Below are 17,930 nucleotides of genomic sequence, written 5' to 3' on the forward strand. Positions count from 1 at the left end.
GGGCTGGGGCGCGGTCTGGGGAGCCCTGAAAGCTCAGGGTCTTTGGTCTCGGGAAGAATCTCTTCTACCGATAAATATTCTGGAACTGAGAGCGATATTCAATGCTCTCAAGGCTTGGCCTCAGCTAGCGAGGGCCAAGTTCATACGGTTTCAATCAGACAACATGACAACTGTTGCGTACATCAACCATCAGGGGGGAATAAGGAGTTCCCTAGCGATGGAAGAAGTGACCAAAATCATTCTATGGGCGGAGTCTCACTCCTGCCACCTGTCTGCTATCCACATCCCAGGAGTGGAAAATTGGGAAGCGGATTTTCTGAGTCGTCAGACATTGCATCCGGGGGAGTGGGAACTCCATCCGGAAATCTTTGCCCAAGTCACTCAGCTGTGGGGCATTCCAGACATGGATCTGATGGCCTCTCGTCAGAACTTCAAAGTTCCTTGCTACGGGTCCAGATCCAGGGATCCCAAGGCGGCTCTAGTGGATGCACTAGTAGCACCTTGGACCTTCAAACTAGCTTATGTGTTCCCGCCGTTTCCTCTCATCCCCAGGCTGGTAGCCAGGATCAATCAGGAGAGGGCGTCGGTGATCTTGATAGCTCCTGCGTGGCCACGCAGGACTTGGTATGCAGATCTGGTGAATATGTCATCGGCTCCACCTTGGAAGCTACCTTTGAGACGAGACCTGCTTGTTCAGGGTCCGTTCGAACATCCGAATCTGGTTTCACTCCAGCTGACTGCTTGGAGATTGAACGCTTGATTTTATCGAAACGAGGGTTCTCAGATTCTGTTATCGATACTCTTGTTCAGGCCAGAAAGCCTGTAACTAGAAAGATTTACCACAAAATTTGGAAAAAATATATCTGTTGGTGTGAATCTAAAGGATTCCCTTGGGACAAGGTTAAGATTCCTAGGATTCTATCCTTCCTTCAAGAAGGATTGGAAAAGGGATTATCTGCAAGTTCCCTGAAGGGACAGATTTCTGCCTTGTCGGTGTTACTTCACAAAAAACTGGCTGCTGTGCCAGATGTTCAAGCCTTTGTTCAGGCTCTGGTTAGAATCAAGCCTGTTTACAAACCTTTGACTCCTCCTTGGAGTCTCAATTTAGTTCTTTCAGTTCTTCAGGGGGTTCCGTTTGAACCCTTGCATTCCGTTGATATTAAGTTATTATCTTGGAAAGTTTTGTTTTTAGTTGCAATTTCTTCTGCCAGAAGAGTTTCAGAATTATCTGCTCTGCAGTGTTCTCCTCCTTATCTGGTGTTCCATGCAGATAAGGTGGTTTTACGTACTAAACCTGGTTTTCTTCCAAAAGTTGTTTCTAACAAAAACATTAACCAGGAGATTATCGTACCTTCTCTGTGTCCGAAACCAGTTTCAAAGAAGGAACGTTTGTTGCACAATTTGGATGTTGTTCGCGCTCTAAAATTCTATTTGGATGCTACAAAGGATTTTAGACAAACATCTTCCTTGTTTGTTGTTTATTCCGGTAAAAGGAGAGGTCAAAAAGCAACTTCTACCTCTCTCTCTTTTTGGATTAAAAGCATCATCAGATTGGCTTACGAGACTGCCGGACGGCAGCCTCCCGAAAGAATCACAGCTCATTCCACTAGGGCTGTGGCTTCCACTTGGGCCTTCAAGAACGAGGCTTCTGTTGATCAGATATGTAGGGCAGCGACTTGGTCTTCACTGCACACTTTTACCAAATTTTACAAGTTTGATACTTTTGCTTCTTCTGAGGCTATTTTTGGGAGAAAGGTTTTGCAAGCCGTGGTGCCTTCCATTTAGGTGACCTGATTTGCTCCCTCCCTTCATCCGTGTCCTAAAGCTTTGGTATTGGTTCCCACAAGTAAGGATGACGCCGTGGACCGGACACACCTATGTTGGAGAAAACAGAATTTATGTTTACCTGATAAATTACTTTCTCCAACGGTGTGTCCGGTCCACGGCCCGCCCTGGTTTTTTTTTTTTAATCAGGTCTGATAATTTATTTTCTTTAACTACAGTCACCACGGTACCATATGGTTTCTCCTATGCTAATATTCCTCCTTAACGTCGGTCGAATGACTGGGGTAGGCGGAGCCTAGGAGGGATCATGTGACCAGCTTTGCTGGGCTCTTTGCCATTTCCTGTTGGGGAAGAGAATATCCCACAAGTAAGGATGACGCCGTGGACCGGACACACCGTTGGAGAAAGTAATTTATCAGGTAAACATAAATTCTGTTTTTATTAAGATAAATAATTAAACAAATATGAGTGCATTGTGTGTGCTTTAAAACTTAGATTAAGAGAATTGTATATGGGCAACAAATATCCACTTAAAGAACTCTAAATTTATATGGAATCCATTAAACTGCAAACCACACAGCTCAGTGCAAACTACAGGTCGCCCAGAATTGCAAGAACAATTACCTAAAAAGGGGGGTTGACCCCACCAACAAATTAACTCAAAAATGCAATATTGAGCAAAAGTAAGCACCGCTCTGTGTAACTGCAGTGTAAGCTGGTCGTGAGCCCAATTTATAGGTATTATCGGGAAACCAAACTATATCAGTGGAAATTGCCCCCAAACACGCCTGATGCGCATTTCGCAGTTACCACGGCTTTCTCAAAGGCTAACCCGATCCGGGATCGCCTCCATGCCTTTAAACTGAATCTAGGCAATCATAGTGGAGTGTGGTTACACACCCACTTGTACAACCTATCGCAGAGCTTCAGCTACCGGCACTTGTTGGTAGTAAAAATAGGATAACAGCTTTTGAAGAGAGCTGCAGTCTCAGGATGAAAACCAATAGCATGGTGAGTGGTAGCCATGCTACTGTAGTTGTGTCCTTTTATACGTGTATTTAGTGGATTTGTCCTGTAACTTCATGATGTTATAAATATAGGATATCTGCATTTCTAATGTTTTCTAGCCCATGCCTATCATAGTAACATAGTAACATAGTAGATAAGGTTGAAAAAAGACTGAAGTCCATCGAGTTCAACCTATACAAATCTAAAATACTTACAAAAAGCTCCAGTTAAGCTTAAATAACCCCATTAAAATGTGACCCATTTAATACTAGCAATCATATCCATGAATTTTGTTTATATACAGAAATTTATCCAGACTATTTTTAAATGTATCTATGGTATTGGCATTCACTACCTCCTTTGGTAATGAGTTCCACAATTTTATTGCTCTTACAGTGAAAAAAACGTTTCCGTTGCAGGAGATTAAATCTCCTTTCCTCCAACCTTAAATTATGACCTCTTGTCAGAACCAATTTTCTTGGAATAAAAAGAGCTTCTGCCATCTCTGTATATGGGCCTTGAATATATTTATATAAAGTAATCATGTCACCTCTCAAGCGCCTTTTTTCTAAAGAGAACAGACCCAGTTTGGCTAGCCTCTCCTCATAGGTTAATTTCTCCAATCCCCTTATTAGCTTTGTGGCCCTTCTCTGAACTTTTTCTAGTTCTGCAATATCTTTTTTAGCAATCGGTCCCCAGAACTGCACTCCAAACTCAAGGTGAGGTCTTACCAGGGCTTTATATAATGACAGAATTATGCTTTCCTCCCTTGAATCAATGCCTCTTTTAATACATGCTAGTATCTTATTAGCCTTTGAAGCCGCTGCCCTGCATTGTGCACTCATCTTTAGCTTGTTATCTATTACTACTCCCAAATCCCTTTCCTCCTGTGTTTGGCTAAGTCTTGTCCCATTTAAAAAATACATAGCCTGCTTATTTTTACTTCCAAAATGTAGAACCTTACATTTTTCCGTATTAAATCTCATTTTCCATTCACTTGCCCATACTGGACTTAAGGACATTAAACACTAAATAATTGCTAGATAGAATGATACCTTTAAGGAAAAGATTAGTCTGAGAATAACATGTTATATGTATTTTTAAAACTTTCATTAGTTGTTTAAATATTGACAAAATAAGTGTAAAGTGTTAATGTCTATAAAACAATGGTCACTGCCATGCTGTAACTTAGGTTTCTCTGCTGTACCCAATTAGGGACAGTTATAAATAGGTCACTAGAGTGTGCAGCCAATTGCTGTGTGGAATATAACCGTGCAATTTCTAACAGGATCTGAAAAGCTTACACTTTCAGAATGGAATTACAGGAAAAGGTACAAAATAAATTATGAAAGTATATTGCATAGTGTTTTTATATTTACAGTTCACCATTTTATATTACTATCTCAAAGTGTTTATTGTCCCTTTAATGCTTTTTTCTCTAGTTATCCTTTTCTCGCTTATCCATCATCTCACTCCCTCCCTTTTTCTTTATAAGATGATGACTGTTTTTAGGAGTACATAACGTTAGATATATTTCCTGCCACCAGGAGGAGGTCAAGAACCCTCACAATAGCTTTTAACCCCTCCCACCTCCTCTCCCCACTCAGTTTGTTCTTGGCCTCAAAGAAGAGGTTGAGAGAGGTGCTCTGCACCCCAGGCTCAGTTACCACCTAGCTTACAAAGCTCTGACTCGGCTGAGTCTCTTTCTGAGGGCTCTTAGGATGAAATCTCCTCTGATGACCCTGAACCAGCAACTGAGCCCGAGACTGATTTCACATTTAGATTTAAAGTGGACCCTCTCCCTGCTTCAGAGGTTTTGAATACCTTAGAACTATCAGAACTGAGTCCTGAGGATTCCAAGCCAGTAAATATGTTGAATCAGGTATTTAAAGCTCTGCCCAAAGTGCTTAAGACCTTTGAAGCACCCTACTTGGTTACAGAATATATAGCCGAAGAATGAAAGAAGCCAAGCATTCCTTATGCACCTTCTTACAGGTTCAAAAGAATGTATCCACTTTCAGAAAATAATTTGACAACTTGAGCAGTAGTCCCTAAGGTTGATGGTGCTATTTCCACCTTCGCAAGACATACTACTATTCCTATGGAGGATAGTTCTTCGTTTAGAGATCCAATGGACCGCAAATCTGAGTCCTTGCTTAGGAAATTATTTTCCTAATCAGCTCTTCAGCTGGGACTTGTGTGGCTGCTGCGGCATCCTTCTGGTGTGATTCACTTTCTCAGATGGTTTATGATCAATCTTCTAAAGGATATTCGCATTCAAGTCCTTAAGATGGCTGATTTAATTTGTGATGTGGTCTTTGACATCATTAAAATTGATTTCAAGAATATGTCCATTGTTGTTTTATTAATTAGAGCTTTATGGCTTAAATCTTGGCCATTGTATATGGTTTCCAAGAATAGGCTGCTGTCGGTCCCTTTTTGAGGGAAGATGCTTTTTGGATCAGAATTGGATTCTATTGTCAACACTGTGACCTGGGAAAGGGACTTTTCTACCTTAGGACAAGAAGTCTAAGGGGAAGTACAAACTAATTGTTTTTGTTTGTTTTTTCGCTCCCCTAGAGATCATAAGTCCCCCTCCAAACAAAAATCTGAGTCTTCCAAACTTTCCTGGAAGCCAGTATATTCTTGGTCTAAGAATAGACCAAAAAGTCAAATTTCAATTAGAAATCTGCATGAAGGGACGGCCCCCTGCCCAGCAGATCTTCTGGTAGGGGACAGATGATTTGGATTCAAAAGGCCTGGTCCTGATCAGTTCAAGATCTCTTAATATCATATACTAGGGTTATCGCATTGGCTTTCGCACCAGACCTCCCTGGGAACGGTTTAATCTGTCTCGCGTTCCAAGAGATCCTGTGAAGGGGGCTGCCTTTGTTCAATGTGTTAAAGATTTAGAAGACATGGGAGTGATCCAACCTATTCCAATCTCTGAACAGGGACAAGGTTTTGATTCCAACCTCTTAATTGTCCTAAAGAAGGAGGGCACCTACCGTCCTATCCTGAACCTAAAGACTCAAATTTGTTTGCGTACCTTCTTTCAAAATGGAAACGATTCGTACCATTTTGCCTTTAGATCAGGAAGGTCAATTTATGACAACCATAGTTATAAAGGATGCGTATCTACACTTGGACTATTTCCAGTTGCTAAGATTTGCTTCTCAATAAACATTAACAATTCGTGGCCCTCAGTCTTGGTCCCTTCTCAAGCAGGAAAAATTGACATGGCGTACATCAATCCGAAAGGGCCTTGAAGTCCCTTATCTATGCGAGAGGTATCTCACATTCTGGCTTGGGCAGAAGAAAACCACTGCACCCTATGGGCTATTCACATTCCTGGAGTGAACAATTGGGAAGCAGATTACCTATGTTGTCAGTCTGTCCATCAAGGAGAATGGTCTCTTCATCAGGACTCTTTAATCAATTAGTCCTGAGGTGGGGTCTTATGGAAATAGATCTTATTGCATCCAAATTGAACCACAAACATCCGGTTTATTGTGCCAGGTCAAGAGATCCAAGAGCACATATGATATACTCTAGTCTTTCGGCTAGAAGAGTTTCTGAATTATCAGCTCTGTCTTCTGATCACCCCTTTTTGGTTTGTCATCAGGATAAAGCGGTCCTCTGGACTAAATATGATTTTCTTTCAAAGGTAGTGTTTTCAGAGAATATTAATCAGGTGAGTGTTGTTCCTTTGCTGTGTCAAAATCCTTTTAACTCTAAGTAATGCCTACTTCACAATTTGGATGTGGTCAGAGCCTTAAGATTTTATCTTCAGGCTACTAAAAATTTTAGACAGACTTCTTTTTTTATTTATCCACTTTTCAGATCCCAGAAAGGGTCAAAAGGCTACAACAGTGGCCTGGGCGTCATGGCTGAAGCAGACTATTCGTAAGGCTTATTTGGTTGTGAGAAAACTGACTCCAAAAAGAGTAACTGCTCATTCTACTAAGTCTGTATATACTTCTGGTGCCTTAAAAAATTATGCCTCCTTGGAACAGATGTGCAAGTTGGCAACTTGGGCTTCTCTCCATACCTTTTCTAAATTTTATCATTTTGATATTTATACTTCTTCCATGGCTGCTTTTTGCAGGACAGCCCTTCAGGTTCCAGTGTCCCACCTGGATTTTTGCTGTATGGGCGACAGTTCTTATTTGCACCTCTTAACCCTGCTTTCTGTCTTTCCTACCTTTTTTATGTCGCTCTCCTCTGCTAGGCTATATGTAAACTGAGTGGGGAGAGGAGGTGGGAGGGATTAATAGCTTTTGTGAGGGTTCTTGACCTACTCCTTGTGGCGGGAAATATATCCCACATGTTATGGACTCCTATGGACACTCTTCATCCTGAAAGAAAGAAATTTATCGGTAAGTATAAATTCTGTTTTATAGTAAGATGTATGATAGTCTTGTACATCAGGTGTAACCTTGTCCCCTTCTTGGTCCGTATCATTTGCACTGCTGTCCTTCATTGCCTGCATTACCTTTTTCATGGCAGACATTTGACCTTATTCCATTGCTCATCAAAGCAGACTTTACCTCTTTCTTCCTCCATTATGATATACCTTAAAGGGACATGAAACCAAAACTTTTTCTTTTATGATTCATATAGAGCATACATTTTTAAACAACTTTACAGTTTACTTCTATTATCATTTTTGCTTAATTCTTTTGGTATCAATGCTCTAAGGGAGCTAACTGAACGCATCAGTAAGGCAATGACAAAAAACATATATGTGCAGCCACCAATTGGTAGCCAGCTCACATGTCCTGAGCCTACCTAGGTATGATTTTCAACAAAGGATATCAAGGGAATGTAGCAAATTAGATAATAAAAGTAAATTGGAAGTTTATTAAAATTGTATGTTCCATCTGAATCGTGAAAAAAAAATATGGATTTAATTTCAATTTAACTCTAAATAATGTTTAAATTTGACCCTTCTACACTGTAGTTATCCATCCAAAGTGACACCCCGTTACTACTTACTTGTTTATTATTCCTCAATCAAAAAGGGAAAAAAATCATTCGTTCATTAGGCTAGACCTTTACTTTTCCCCCCGATAATTATCAATTGTCAGTCAAAATGCACAATTACTTAATTTTTTTACTTGAACAAATTTTGTTCTTCTATTTCTTATTTCTATATTAGGACAAACATTGTTCAACTTCATCAAGACACTTTCACTTATTTCCATATTGTCTTCTTTTCAGCCTCACTATGTTCCAGATAATTACAAGCGAAATGGAGGAAGGTAAGTACTACATCTATTTCTGATAGTTAAAGAAGCAGGCCAAGTATTCAGCTATAGGCACCTCCTCATTTTTTATTATTATTGATTTATGTATTGTACTTCACAGATCATCATGGAAATCTGAACGTCCCAAACCAGCCAGTAGAGATCTTTCCCTAGAAGATGACACCCTTCCTCTAATGGAAGACTTACTGGAAAATCAAGAAATGGCCCCCAGTGAAGTATCTGTTCCTGAAGAGACGGAGGTTATGTCCACATCTGTAGAAATCACAGAGGAAAGAGCTATAGTTGAAGATAGCAACCGTCATTCACCTCGATTGTGCTCCCTCCAGGAGAGAAGGCAGGCACAAAGAGACAAACTTAACCAGATTCTTCTTAAATTGCTAGAGAAAATTCCGGGAAAGAATGGTGAGCATCATCTCCCTTTAACATCTGTATTGTAAAGAACAGAACCAAAGTGCCACATAGTGTAGTAAATCAATATGCAAGAGTTAAAGGAATAAATAACAAATGCATTCAGAAATAGATGGCACCTCCAGGTGCTTAATAAGCAGGCTAGGACCTCACAGTTTCTTAGCTCAACAGATTCATCCGGTACTGCAGCACTCCTCCACATTCTGTCTCAGGATCCCTAAACCAGGTTTCTTACAATAGGGAATAGAAAGCTCAAATTGTACCTACATTCATATGCCCTTATCTTTTTCTCTTGTAAGGTGTATCTAGTCCACGGATCATCCATTACTTGAGGGATATTCTCCTTCCCAACAGGAAGCTGCAAGAGGATCACCCACAGCAGAGCTGTCTATATAGCTCCTCCCCTAACTGCAACCTCCAGTCATTCTCTTGCAGCTCTCGACAAGCATGGAAGCAGTTAGAGAGATGTGGTGTAATTTAGTTGTTTTTCTTCAAATTCAAAAGTTTGTTATTTTCAAATGGTACCGGAGTTGTACTATTTTGGTCTCAGGCAGAAAATAGAAGAAGAATCTGCCTGTGGTCTCTAATGATCTTAGCAGGTTGTAACTAAGATCCATTGCTGTTCTCACACATAACTGAAGAGAGAGGTAACTTCAGCTTGGGGAATGGCGTGCAGGGTATCCTGCTATGAGGTATGTGCAGTCTAATTTTTTCTAGAGAAATGTATATGCTACAAAATGCTGTTGATACCGGATTTATTTAAGGTAAGCCTGATTACAGTGATTTAATAATGACTGGTATCATGCTTACTATTTTTTTCAAATTACTGAAATATTAAACGTTTGCTGGGAGTGCTTAAACGTTTTTTATATGCTTTTTGGTGATAAACTTTATTGGGGCCCAGTTTTTCCACATGGCTGGCTTAAATTTGCCTAGGGATAGTTTGTTAGGCCTCTCACTGTGTAGACAGGAAGTGGGAGGGGCCTAATTTCGCGCCTAATTGCGCATTAGCTTTTGCAGACTGAGACATTCCGTTTCCTTGAAGGAGTTCCCTGAATGCTATAGGACCTCTCTGAAGGGTTTCTAAAGTCGTATGTATGGCAAGGTAGGGCCACAGCAGAGCTGTGGCAGTTTGTTGTGACTGTTAAAAAAACGTCTATTTAGTTTTTTTTATCTGTTTTTGAAACTAAGGGGTTAATCATCCATTTGCAAGTGGGTGCAATGCTCTGTTAGCCTATTATACACACTGTAAACATTTTGTTTGTTTTACTGCTTTTTTTCACTGTTTTTCAAATTCTGACCTTTTTTTATTTTTCTTAAAGGCACAGTACCGTTTTTATTTTTTGCTTGTTAACTTTCTGTAAAGTGTTTTCCAAGCTTGCTGGTCTCATTGCTAGTCTGTTTAAACATGTCTGACATAGAGGAAACTGCTTGTTCATTATGTTTAGAAGCCATGGTGGAACCCCCTCTTAGAATGTGTACCAAATGTACTGATTTCACTTTAAGTTATAAAGACCATATTCTGTCTTTAAAAGATTTATCACCAGAGGAATCTGACAAGGGGGGAAGTTATGCCGACTAACTCGCCCCACGTGTCAGAGCCTTTGACTCCCGCTCAAGGGACTCGCGCTCAAGAGGTGCCAAGTACATCTAGCGCACCCATGGCGTTTACTTTACAAGACATGGCGGCAGTCATGGATAATACACTGTCAGCGGTATTATCCAGACTACCTGGGTTACGAGGAAAGCGAGACAGCTCTGGGATTAGAAGAAATACAGAGCACTCTGACGCTTTAGTAGCTATGTCTGATACCCCCTCACAATATGCAGAAGCTGAGGAAGGAGAGCTTCTTTCTGTGGGTGATGTTTCTGACTCAGGGAAGATGATTCAACCTGATTCTGATATGGCAACATTTAAATTTAAGCTTGAACACCTCCGCGTGTTGCTCAGGGAGGTTTTAGCTACTCTGAATGACTGTGACACCATTGCAGTGCCAGAGAAATTGTGCAGATTGGATAAATACTATGCAGTGCCTGTTTACACTGATGTTTTTCCAATACCTAAAAGGTTTTCAGAAATTATTACTAAGGAATGGGATAGACCAGGTGTACCGTTCTCTCCCCCTCCTATTTTTAAAAAATTGTTTCCAATAGATGCCGCCACACGGGACTTATGGCAAACGGTCCCTAAGGTGGAGGGAGCAGTGTCTACCCTAGCTAAGCGTACTACTATCCCCGTCGAGGACAGTTGTGCTTTCTTAGATCCAATGGATAAAAAGTTAGAGGGTTACCTTAAGAAAATGTTTATTCAACAAGGTTTTGTTCTACAGCCTCTTGCATGCATTGCCCCAGTCACTGCTGCGGCGGCCTTCTGGTTTAAGTCTCTGGAAGAGGCTTTACAGGTAGAGACTCCATTGGACGATATACTTGACAAGCTTAGAGCACTTAAGCTAGCCAATTCATTTGTTTCTGATGCCATTGTTCATTTGACTAAACTAACGGCTAAGAATTCTGGTTTTGCTATTCAGGCGCGTAGGGCGCTATGGCTTAAATCATGGTCAGCTGACGTTACTTCAAAGTCTAAGCTTCTAAATATTCCCTTCAAGGGGCAGACCCTATTCGGGCCTGGTTTGAAGGAGATCATTTCTGATATCACGGTAGGAAAAGGTCATGCCCTCCCTCAGGACAGGTCTAATAAATCAAGGGCCAAACAGACTAATTTTCGTGCCTTTCGAAACTTTAAGACGAGTGCGGCATCAACTTCCTCTAATACAAAACAAGAGGGAACTTTTGCCCAGTCCAAGTCGGTCTGGAGACCTAACCAGGCTTGGAACAAAGGTAAGCAGGCCAAAAAGCCTGCTGCTGCCTCTAAGACAGCATGAAGGATTGGCCCCCGATCCGGTAACGGATCTAGTAGAGGGCAGACTTCCTCTCTTCGCCCAGGCTTGGGCAAGAGATGTCCAGGGATATCTTCTGGACTTCAAAGCTTCCCCTCCAAAAGGGAGATTTCACCTTTCACAATTATCTGCAAACCAGATAAAGAGAGAGGCATTCTTACATTGTGTCCAAGACCTCCAAGTTATGGGAGTGATCCACCCAGTTCCAAAGGAGGAACAGGGACAAGGCTTCTATTCAAATCCAAGAAGGAGGGAACCTTCAGACCAATCTTAGATCTTAAGATCCTAAACAAATTTCTCATGGTCCCATCATTCAAGATGGAGACTATTCGTACCATCCTACCTATGATCCAGGAGGGTCAATACATGACTACAGTGGATTTAAAGGATGCTTATCTTCACATTCTGATTCACAAAGATCATCAACGGTTTCTCAGGTTTGCCTTCCTGGACAGGCATTACCAGTTTGTAGCTCTTCCCTTTGGGTCAGCTACAGCTCCAAGAATCTTTACGAAGGTTCTGGGGTCACTTCTGGCGGTCCCAAGTCTCATACGGACATAGTTCTGGCATTTCTGAGGTCGCACGGGTGGAAAGTGAACGAAGAGAAGAGTTCTATCCCCTCTCACAAGAGTTTCCTTTCTGGGAACTCTGATAGATTCTGTAGAAATGAGGATTTACCTGACAGAGACCAGGTTATCAAAACTTCTAAATTCATGCCGTGTTCTTTACTCTACTCAGTGTATGGAAGTAATCGGCTTAATGGTTGACATAGTGCCGTTTGCCCGCCTACATCTCAGACCGCTGCAACTCTGCATGCTCAGTCAGTGGAATGGGGATTACACAGATTTGTCCCTTCTACTAAATCTGGATCAAGAGACCAGGGATTCTCTTCTCTGGTGGCTATCTTGGGTCCATCTGTCCAAAGGTATGACCTTTCGCAGGCCAGATTGGACAATAGTAACGACAGATGCCAGCCTTCTAGGCTGGGGGGCAGTCTGGAACTCCCTGAAGGCTCAGGGATCATGGACTCAGGAGGAGACCCTCCTTCCAATAAACATTCTGGAACTAAGAGCGATATTCAATGCTCTTCAGGCTTGGCCTCAGCTAGCGACAATGAGGTTCATCAGATTTCAGTCGGACAACATCACGACTGTGGCTTACATCAACCATCAAGGGGGAACAAGGAGTTCCCTAGCGATGTTGGAAGTTTCAAAGATAATTTGTTTGGCAGAGACTCACTCTTGCCACCTATCAGCTATCCATATCCCAGGTGTAGAGAACTGGGAGGCAGATTTTCTAAGTCGACAGACTTTCTCCAACATAGGTGTGTCCGGTCCACGGCGTCATCCTTACTTGTGGGATATTCTCCTCCCCAACAGGAAATGGCAAAGAGCCCAGCAAAGCTGGTCACATGATCCCTCCTAGGCTCCGCCTTCCCCAGTCATTCTCTTTGCCGTTGTACAGGCAACATCTCCACGGAGATGGCTTAGAGTTTTTTGGTGTTTAACTGTAGTTTTTATTATTCAATCAAGAGTTTGTTATTTTAAAATAGTGCTGGTATGTACTATTTACTCTGAAACAGAAAAGAGATGAAGATTTCTGTTTGTAAGAGGAAAATGATTTTAGCAACCGTTACTAAAATCGATGGCTGTTTCCACACAGGACTGTTGAGAGGAATTAACTTCAGTTGGGGGAAACAGGGAGCAGACTTTTGCTGCTTGAGGTATGACACATTTCTAACAAGACGATGTAATGCTGGAAGCTGTCATTTTCCCTATGGGATCCGGTAAGCCATTTTTATTACATAAAGAGAAAAAAGGGCTTCACAAGGGCTTTTAAGACTGTAGACATTTTCTGGGCTAAAACGATTTATATATAAGCATATTTTATACTCCATAGCCTTGAGGAATTATTTTAATCTTGGGAACTATGTAAAATAACCGGCAGGCACTGTATTGGACACCTTATTCTCTAGGGGTTTTCCCTAATCATAGGCAGAGTCTCATTTTCGCGCCTCTATTGCGCACTTGTTTTTGGGAAGCATGACATGCAGATGCATGTGTGAGGAGCTCTGATACATAGAAAAGACTTTCTGAAGGCGTCATTTGGTATCGTATTCCCCTTTGGGCTTGGTTGGGTCTCAGCAAAGCAGATACCAGGGACTGTAAAGGGGTTAAATATAAAAACGGCTCCGGTTCCGTTATTTTAAGGGTTAAAGCTTCCAAATTTGGTGTGCAATACTTTTAAGGCTTTAAGACACTGTGGTGAAATTTTGGTGAATTTTGAACAATTCCTTCATACTTTTTCACATATGCAGTAATAAAGTGTGTTCAGTTTAAAATTTAAAGTGACAGTAACGGTTTTATTTTAAAACGTTTTTTGTACTTTGTTATCAAGTTTATGCCTGTTTAACATGTCTGAACTACCAGATAGACTGTGTTCTGTATGTGGGGAAGCCAAGGTTCCTTCTCATTTAAATAGATGTGATTTATGTGACACAAAATTTAGAGAAAATGATGCCCAAGATGATTCCTCAAGTGAGGGGAGTAAGCATGGTACTGCATCATCCCCTCCTTCGTCTACACCAGTCTTGCCCACACAGGAGGCCCCTAGTACATCTAGTGCGCCAATACTCCTTACTATGCAACAATTAACGGCTGTAATGGATAATTCTATCAAAAACATTTTAGCCAAAATGCCCACTTATCAGCGAAAGCGCGACTGCTCTGTTTTAGAAAATACTGAAGAGCATGAGGACGCTGATGATATTGGTTCTGAAGTGCCCCTACACCAGTCTGAGGGGGCCAGGGAGGTTTTGTCTGAGGGAGAAATTTCAGATTCAGGGAAAATTTCTCAACAAGCTGAACCTGATGTGATTACATTTAAATTTAAATTGGAACATCTCCGCGCTCTGCTTAAGGAGGTGTTATTTACTCTGGATGATTGTGAGAATTTGGTCATTCCAGAGAAATTATGTAAAATGGACAAGTTCCTAGAGGTCCCGGGGCCCCCCGAAGCTTTTCCTATACCCAAGCGGGTGGCGGACATTGTAAATAAAGAATGGGAAAGGCCCGGTATACCTTTCGTCCCTCCCCCCATATTTAAGAAATTGTTTCCTATGGTCGACCCCAGAAAGGACTTATGGCAGACAGTCCCCAAGGTCGAGGGGGCGGTTTCTACTCTAAACAAACGCACCACTATACCCATAGAAGATAGTTGTGCTTTCAAAGATCCTATGGATAAAAAATTAGAGGGTTTGCTTAAAAAGATGTTTGTTCAGCAAGGTTACCTTCTACAACCAATTTCATGCATTGTTCCTGTCACTACAGCAGCGTGTTTCTGGTTCGATGAACTAGAAAAGGCGCTCAATAATAATTCTTCTTCTTATGAGGAGATTATGGACAGAATTCATGCTCTCAAATTGGCTAATTCTTTCACCCTAGACGCCACTTTGCAATTGGCTAGGTTAGCGGCGAAAAATTCTGGTTTTGCTATTGTGGCGCGCAGAGCGCTTTGGCTAAAATCTTGGTCAGCGGATGCGTCTTCCAAGAACAAATTGCTTAACATTCCTTTCAAGGGGAAAACGCTGTTTGGCCCTGACTTGAAAGAGATTATCTCTGATATCACTGGGGGCAAGGGCCACGCCCTTCCTCAGGATAGGTCTTTCAAAGCCAAAAATAAACCTAATTTTCGTCCCTTTCGCAGAAACGGACCAGCCCCAAGTGCTACGTCCTCTAAGCAAGAGGGTAATACTTCTCAAGCCAAGCCAGCCTGGAGGCCAATGCAAGGCTGGAACAAAGGAAAGCAGGCCAAGAAACCTGCCACTGCTACCAAGACAGCATGAGATGTTGGCCCCCGATCCGGGACCGGATCTGGTGGGGGGCAGACTCTCTCTCTTCGCTCAGGCTTGGGCAAGAGATGTTCTGGATCCTTGGGCACTAGAAATAGTCTCCCAAGGTTATCTTCTGGAATTCAAGGGGCTTCCCCCAAGGGGGAGGTTCCACAGGTCTCAATTGTCTTCAGACCACATAAAAAAACAGGCATTCTTACATTGTGTAGAAGACCTGTTAAAAATGGGAGTGATTCATCCTGTTCCATTAGGAGAACAAGGGATGGGGTTCTACTCCAATCTGTTCGTAGTTCCCAAAAAAGAGGGAACATTCAGACCAATCTTAGATCTCAAGATCCTAAACAAGTTTCTCAAGGTTCCATCGTTCAAAATGGAAACCATTCGAACAATTCTTCCTTCCATCCAGGAAGGTCAATTCATGACCACGGTGGATTTAAAGGATGCGTATCTACATATTCCTATCCACAAGGAACATCATCGGTTCCTAAGGTTCGCATTCCTGGACAAGCATTACCAGTTTGTGGCACTTCCGTTCGGATTAGCCACTGCTCCAAGAATTTTCACAAAGGTACTAGGGTCCCTTCTAGCGGTGCTAAGACCAAGGGGCATTGCAGTAGTACCTTACTTGGACGACATTCTGATTCAAGCGTCGTCCCTTCCACAAGCAAAGGCTCACACGGACATTGTCCTGGCCTTTCTCAGATCTCACGGGTGGAAAGTGAACGTAGAAAAAAGTTCGCTATCTCCGTCAACAAGGGTTCCCTTCTTGGGAACAATAATAGACTCCTTAAAAATGAGGATTTTTCTGACAGAGGCCAGAAAATCAAAACTTCTAAACTCTTGTCAAATACTTCATTCTGTTCCTCTTCCTTCCATAGCGCAGTGCATGGAAGTAATAGGTTTGATGGTAGCGGCAATGGACATAGTTCCTTTTGCGCGAATTCATCTAAGACCATTACAACTGTGCATGCTCAGTCAGTGGAATGGGGACTATACAGACTTGTCTCCGACGATACAAGTAGATCAGAGGACCAGAGATTCACTCCGTTGGTGGCTGTCCCTGGACAACCTGTCACAGGGGATGAGCTTCCGCAGACCAGAGTGGGTCATTGTCACGACCGACGCCAGTCTGGTGGGCTGGGGCACGGTCTGGGGACCCCTGAAAGCTCAGGGTCTTTGGTCTCGGGAAGAATCTCTTCTCCCGATAAATATTCTGGAACTGAGAGCGATATTCAATGCTCTCAAGGCTTGGCCTCAGCTAGCAAAGGCCAAGTTCATACGGTTTCAATCAGACAACATGACGACTGTTGCGTACATCAACCATCAGGGGGGAACAAGGAGTTCCCTGGCGATGGAAGAAGTGACCAAAATCATTCAATGGGCGGAGACTCACTCCTGCCACTTGTCTGCAATCCACATCCCAGGAGTGGAAAATTGGGAAGCGGATTTTCTGAGTCGTCAGACATTTCATCCGGGGGAGTGGGAACTCCATCCGGAAATCTTTGCCCAAATTACTCAATTGTGGGGCATTCCAGACATGGATCTGATGGCCTCTCGTCAGAACTTCAAGGTTCCTTGCTACGGGTCCAGATCCAGGGATCCCAAGGCGACTCTAGTAGATGCACTAGTAGCACCTTGGACCTTCAAACTAGCTTATGTATTCCCGCCGTTTCCTCTCATCCCCAGGCTGGTAGCCAGGATCAATCAGGAGAGGGCATCGGTGATCTTGATAGCTCCTGCGTGGCCACGCAGGACTTGGTATGCAGACCTGGTGAATATGTCATCGGCTCCACCATGGAAGCTACCTTTGAGACGAGACCTTCTTGTTCAAGGTCCGTTCGAACATCCGAATCTGGTCTCACTCCAACTGACTGCTTGGAGATTGAACGCTTGATCTTATCAAAGCGAGGGTTCTCAGATTCTGTCATTGATACTCTTGTTCAGGCCAGAAAGCCTGTAACTAGAAAAATCTACCACAAAATATGGAAAAAATATATCTGTTGGTGTGAATCTAAAGGATTCCCTTGGGACAAGGTAAAAATTCCTAAGATTCTATCCTTTCTTCAAGAAGGTTTGGAGAAAGGATTATCTGCAAGTTCTTTGAAGGGACAGATTTCTGCCTTGTCTGTGTTACTTCACAAAAAGCTGGCAGCTGTGCCAGATGTTCAAGCCTTTGTTCAGGCTCTGGTTAGAATCAAGCCTGTTTACAAACCTTTGACTCCTCCTTGGAGTCTCAATTTAGTTCTTTCAGTTCTTCAGGGGGTTCCGTTTGAACCCTTACATTCCGTTGATATTAAGTTATTATCTTGGAAAGTTTTGTTTTTGGTTGCAATTTCTTCTGCTAGAAGAGTTTCAGAATTATCTGCTCTGCAGTGTTCTCCTCCTTATCTGGTGTTCCATGCAGATAAGGTGGTTTTACGTACTAAACCTGGTTTTCTTCCGAAAGTTGTTTCTAACAAAAACATTAACCAGGAGATAGTCGTGCCTTCTTTGTGTCCGAATCCAGTTTCAAAGAAGGAACGTTTGTTGCACAATTTGGATGTAGTTCGTGCTCTAAAATTCTATTTAGATGCTACAAAGGATTTTAGACAAACATCTTCTTTGTTTGTTGTTTATTCTGGTAAAAGGAGAGGTCAAAAAGCAACTTCTACCTCTCTCTCTTTTTGGATTAAAAGCATCATCAGATTGGCTTACGAGACTGCCGGACGGCAG

The 17,930-nt window shown here is 42.2% G+C and overlaps 1 protein-coding gene across 1 annotated transcript in view; it reads left to right on the forward strand.

Annotated features, from left to right (window-relative positions):
* Positions 1 to 17,930, forward strand: part of ASH1L (ASH1 like histone lysine methyltransferase) — a 505,039-nt gene that overhangs the window by 474,947 nt on the left and 12,162 nt on the right. Inside the window, exons 26-27 of the mRNA XM_053703215.1 lie at positions 8,017 to 8,057; positions 8,164 to 8,465. Coding sequence (XP_053559190.1) covers positions 8,017 to 8,057; positions 8,164 to 8,465 — 343 coding nt within the window. The remainder of the gene's footprint in view (positions 1 to 8,016; positions 8,058 to 8,163; positions 8,466 to 17,930) is intronic.

This window comes from Bombina bombina, chromosome 1 (genome assembly GCF_027579735.1).
Source record: "Bombina bombina isolate aBomBom1 chromosome 1, aBomBom1.pri, whole genome shotgun sequence".
NCBI classification, from domain to species: Eukaryota; Metazoa; Chordata; class Amphibia; order Anura; family Bombinatoridae; genus Bombina; species Bombina bombina.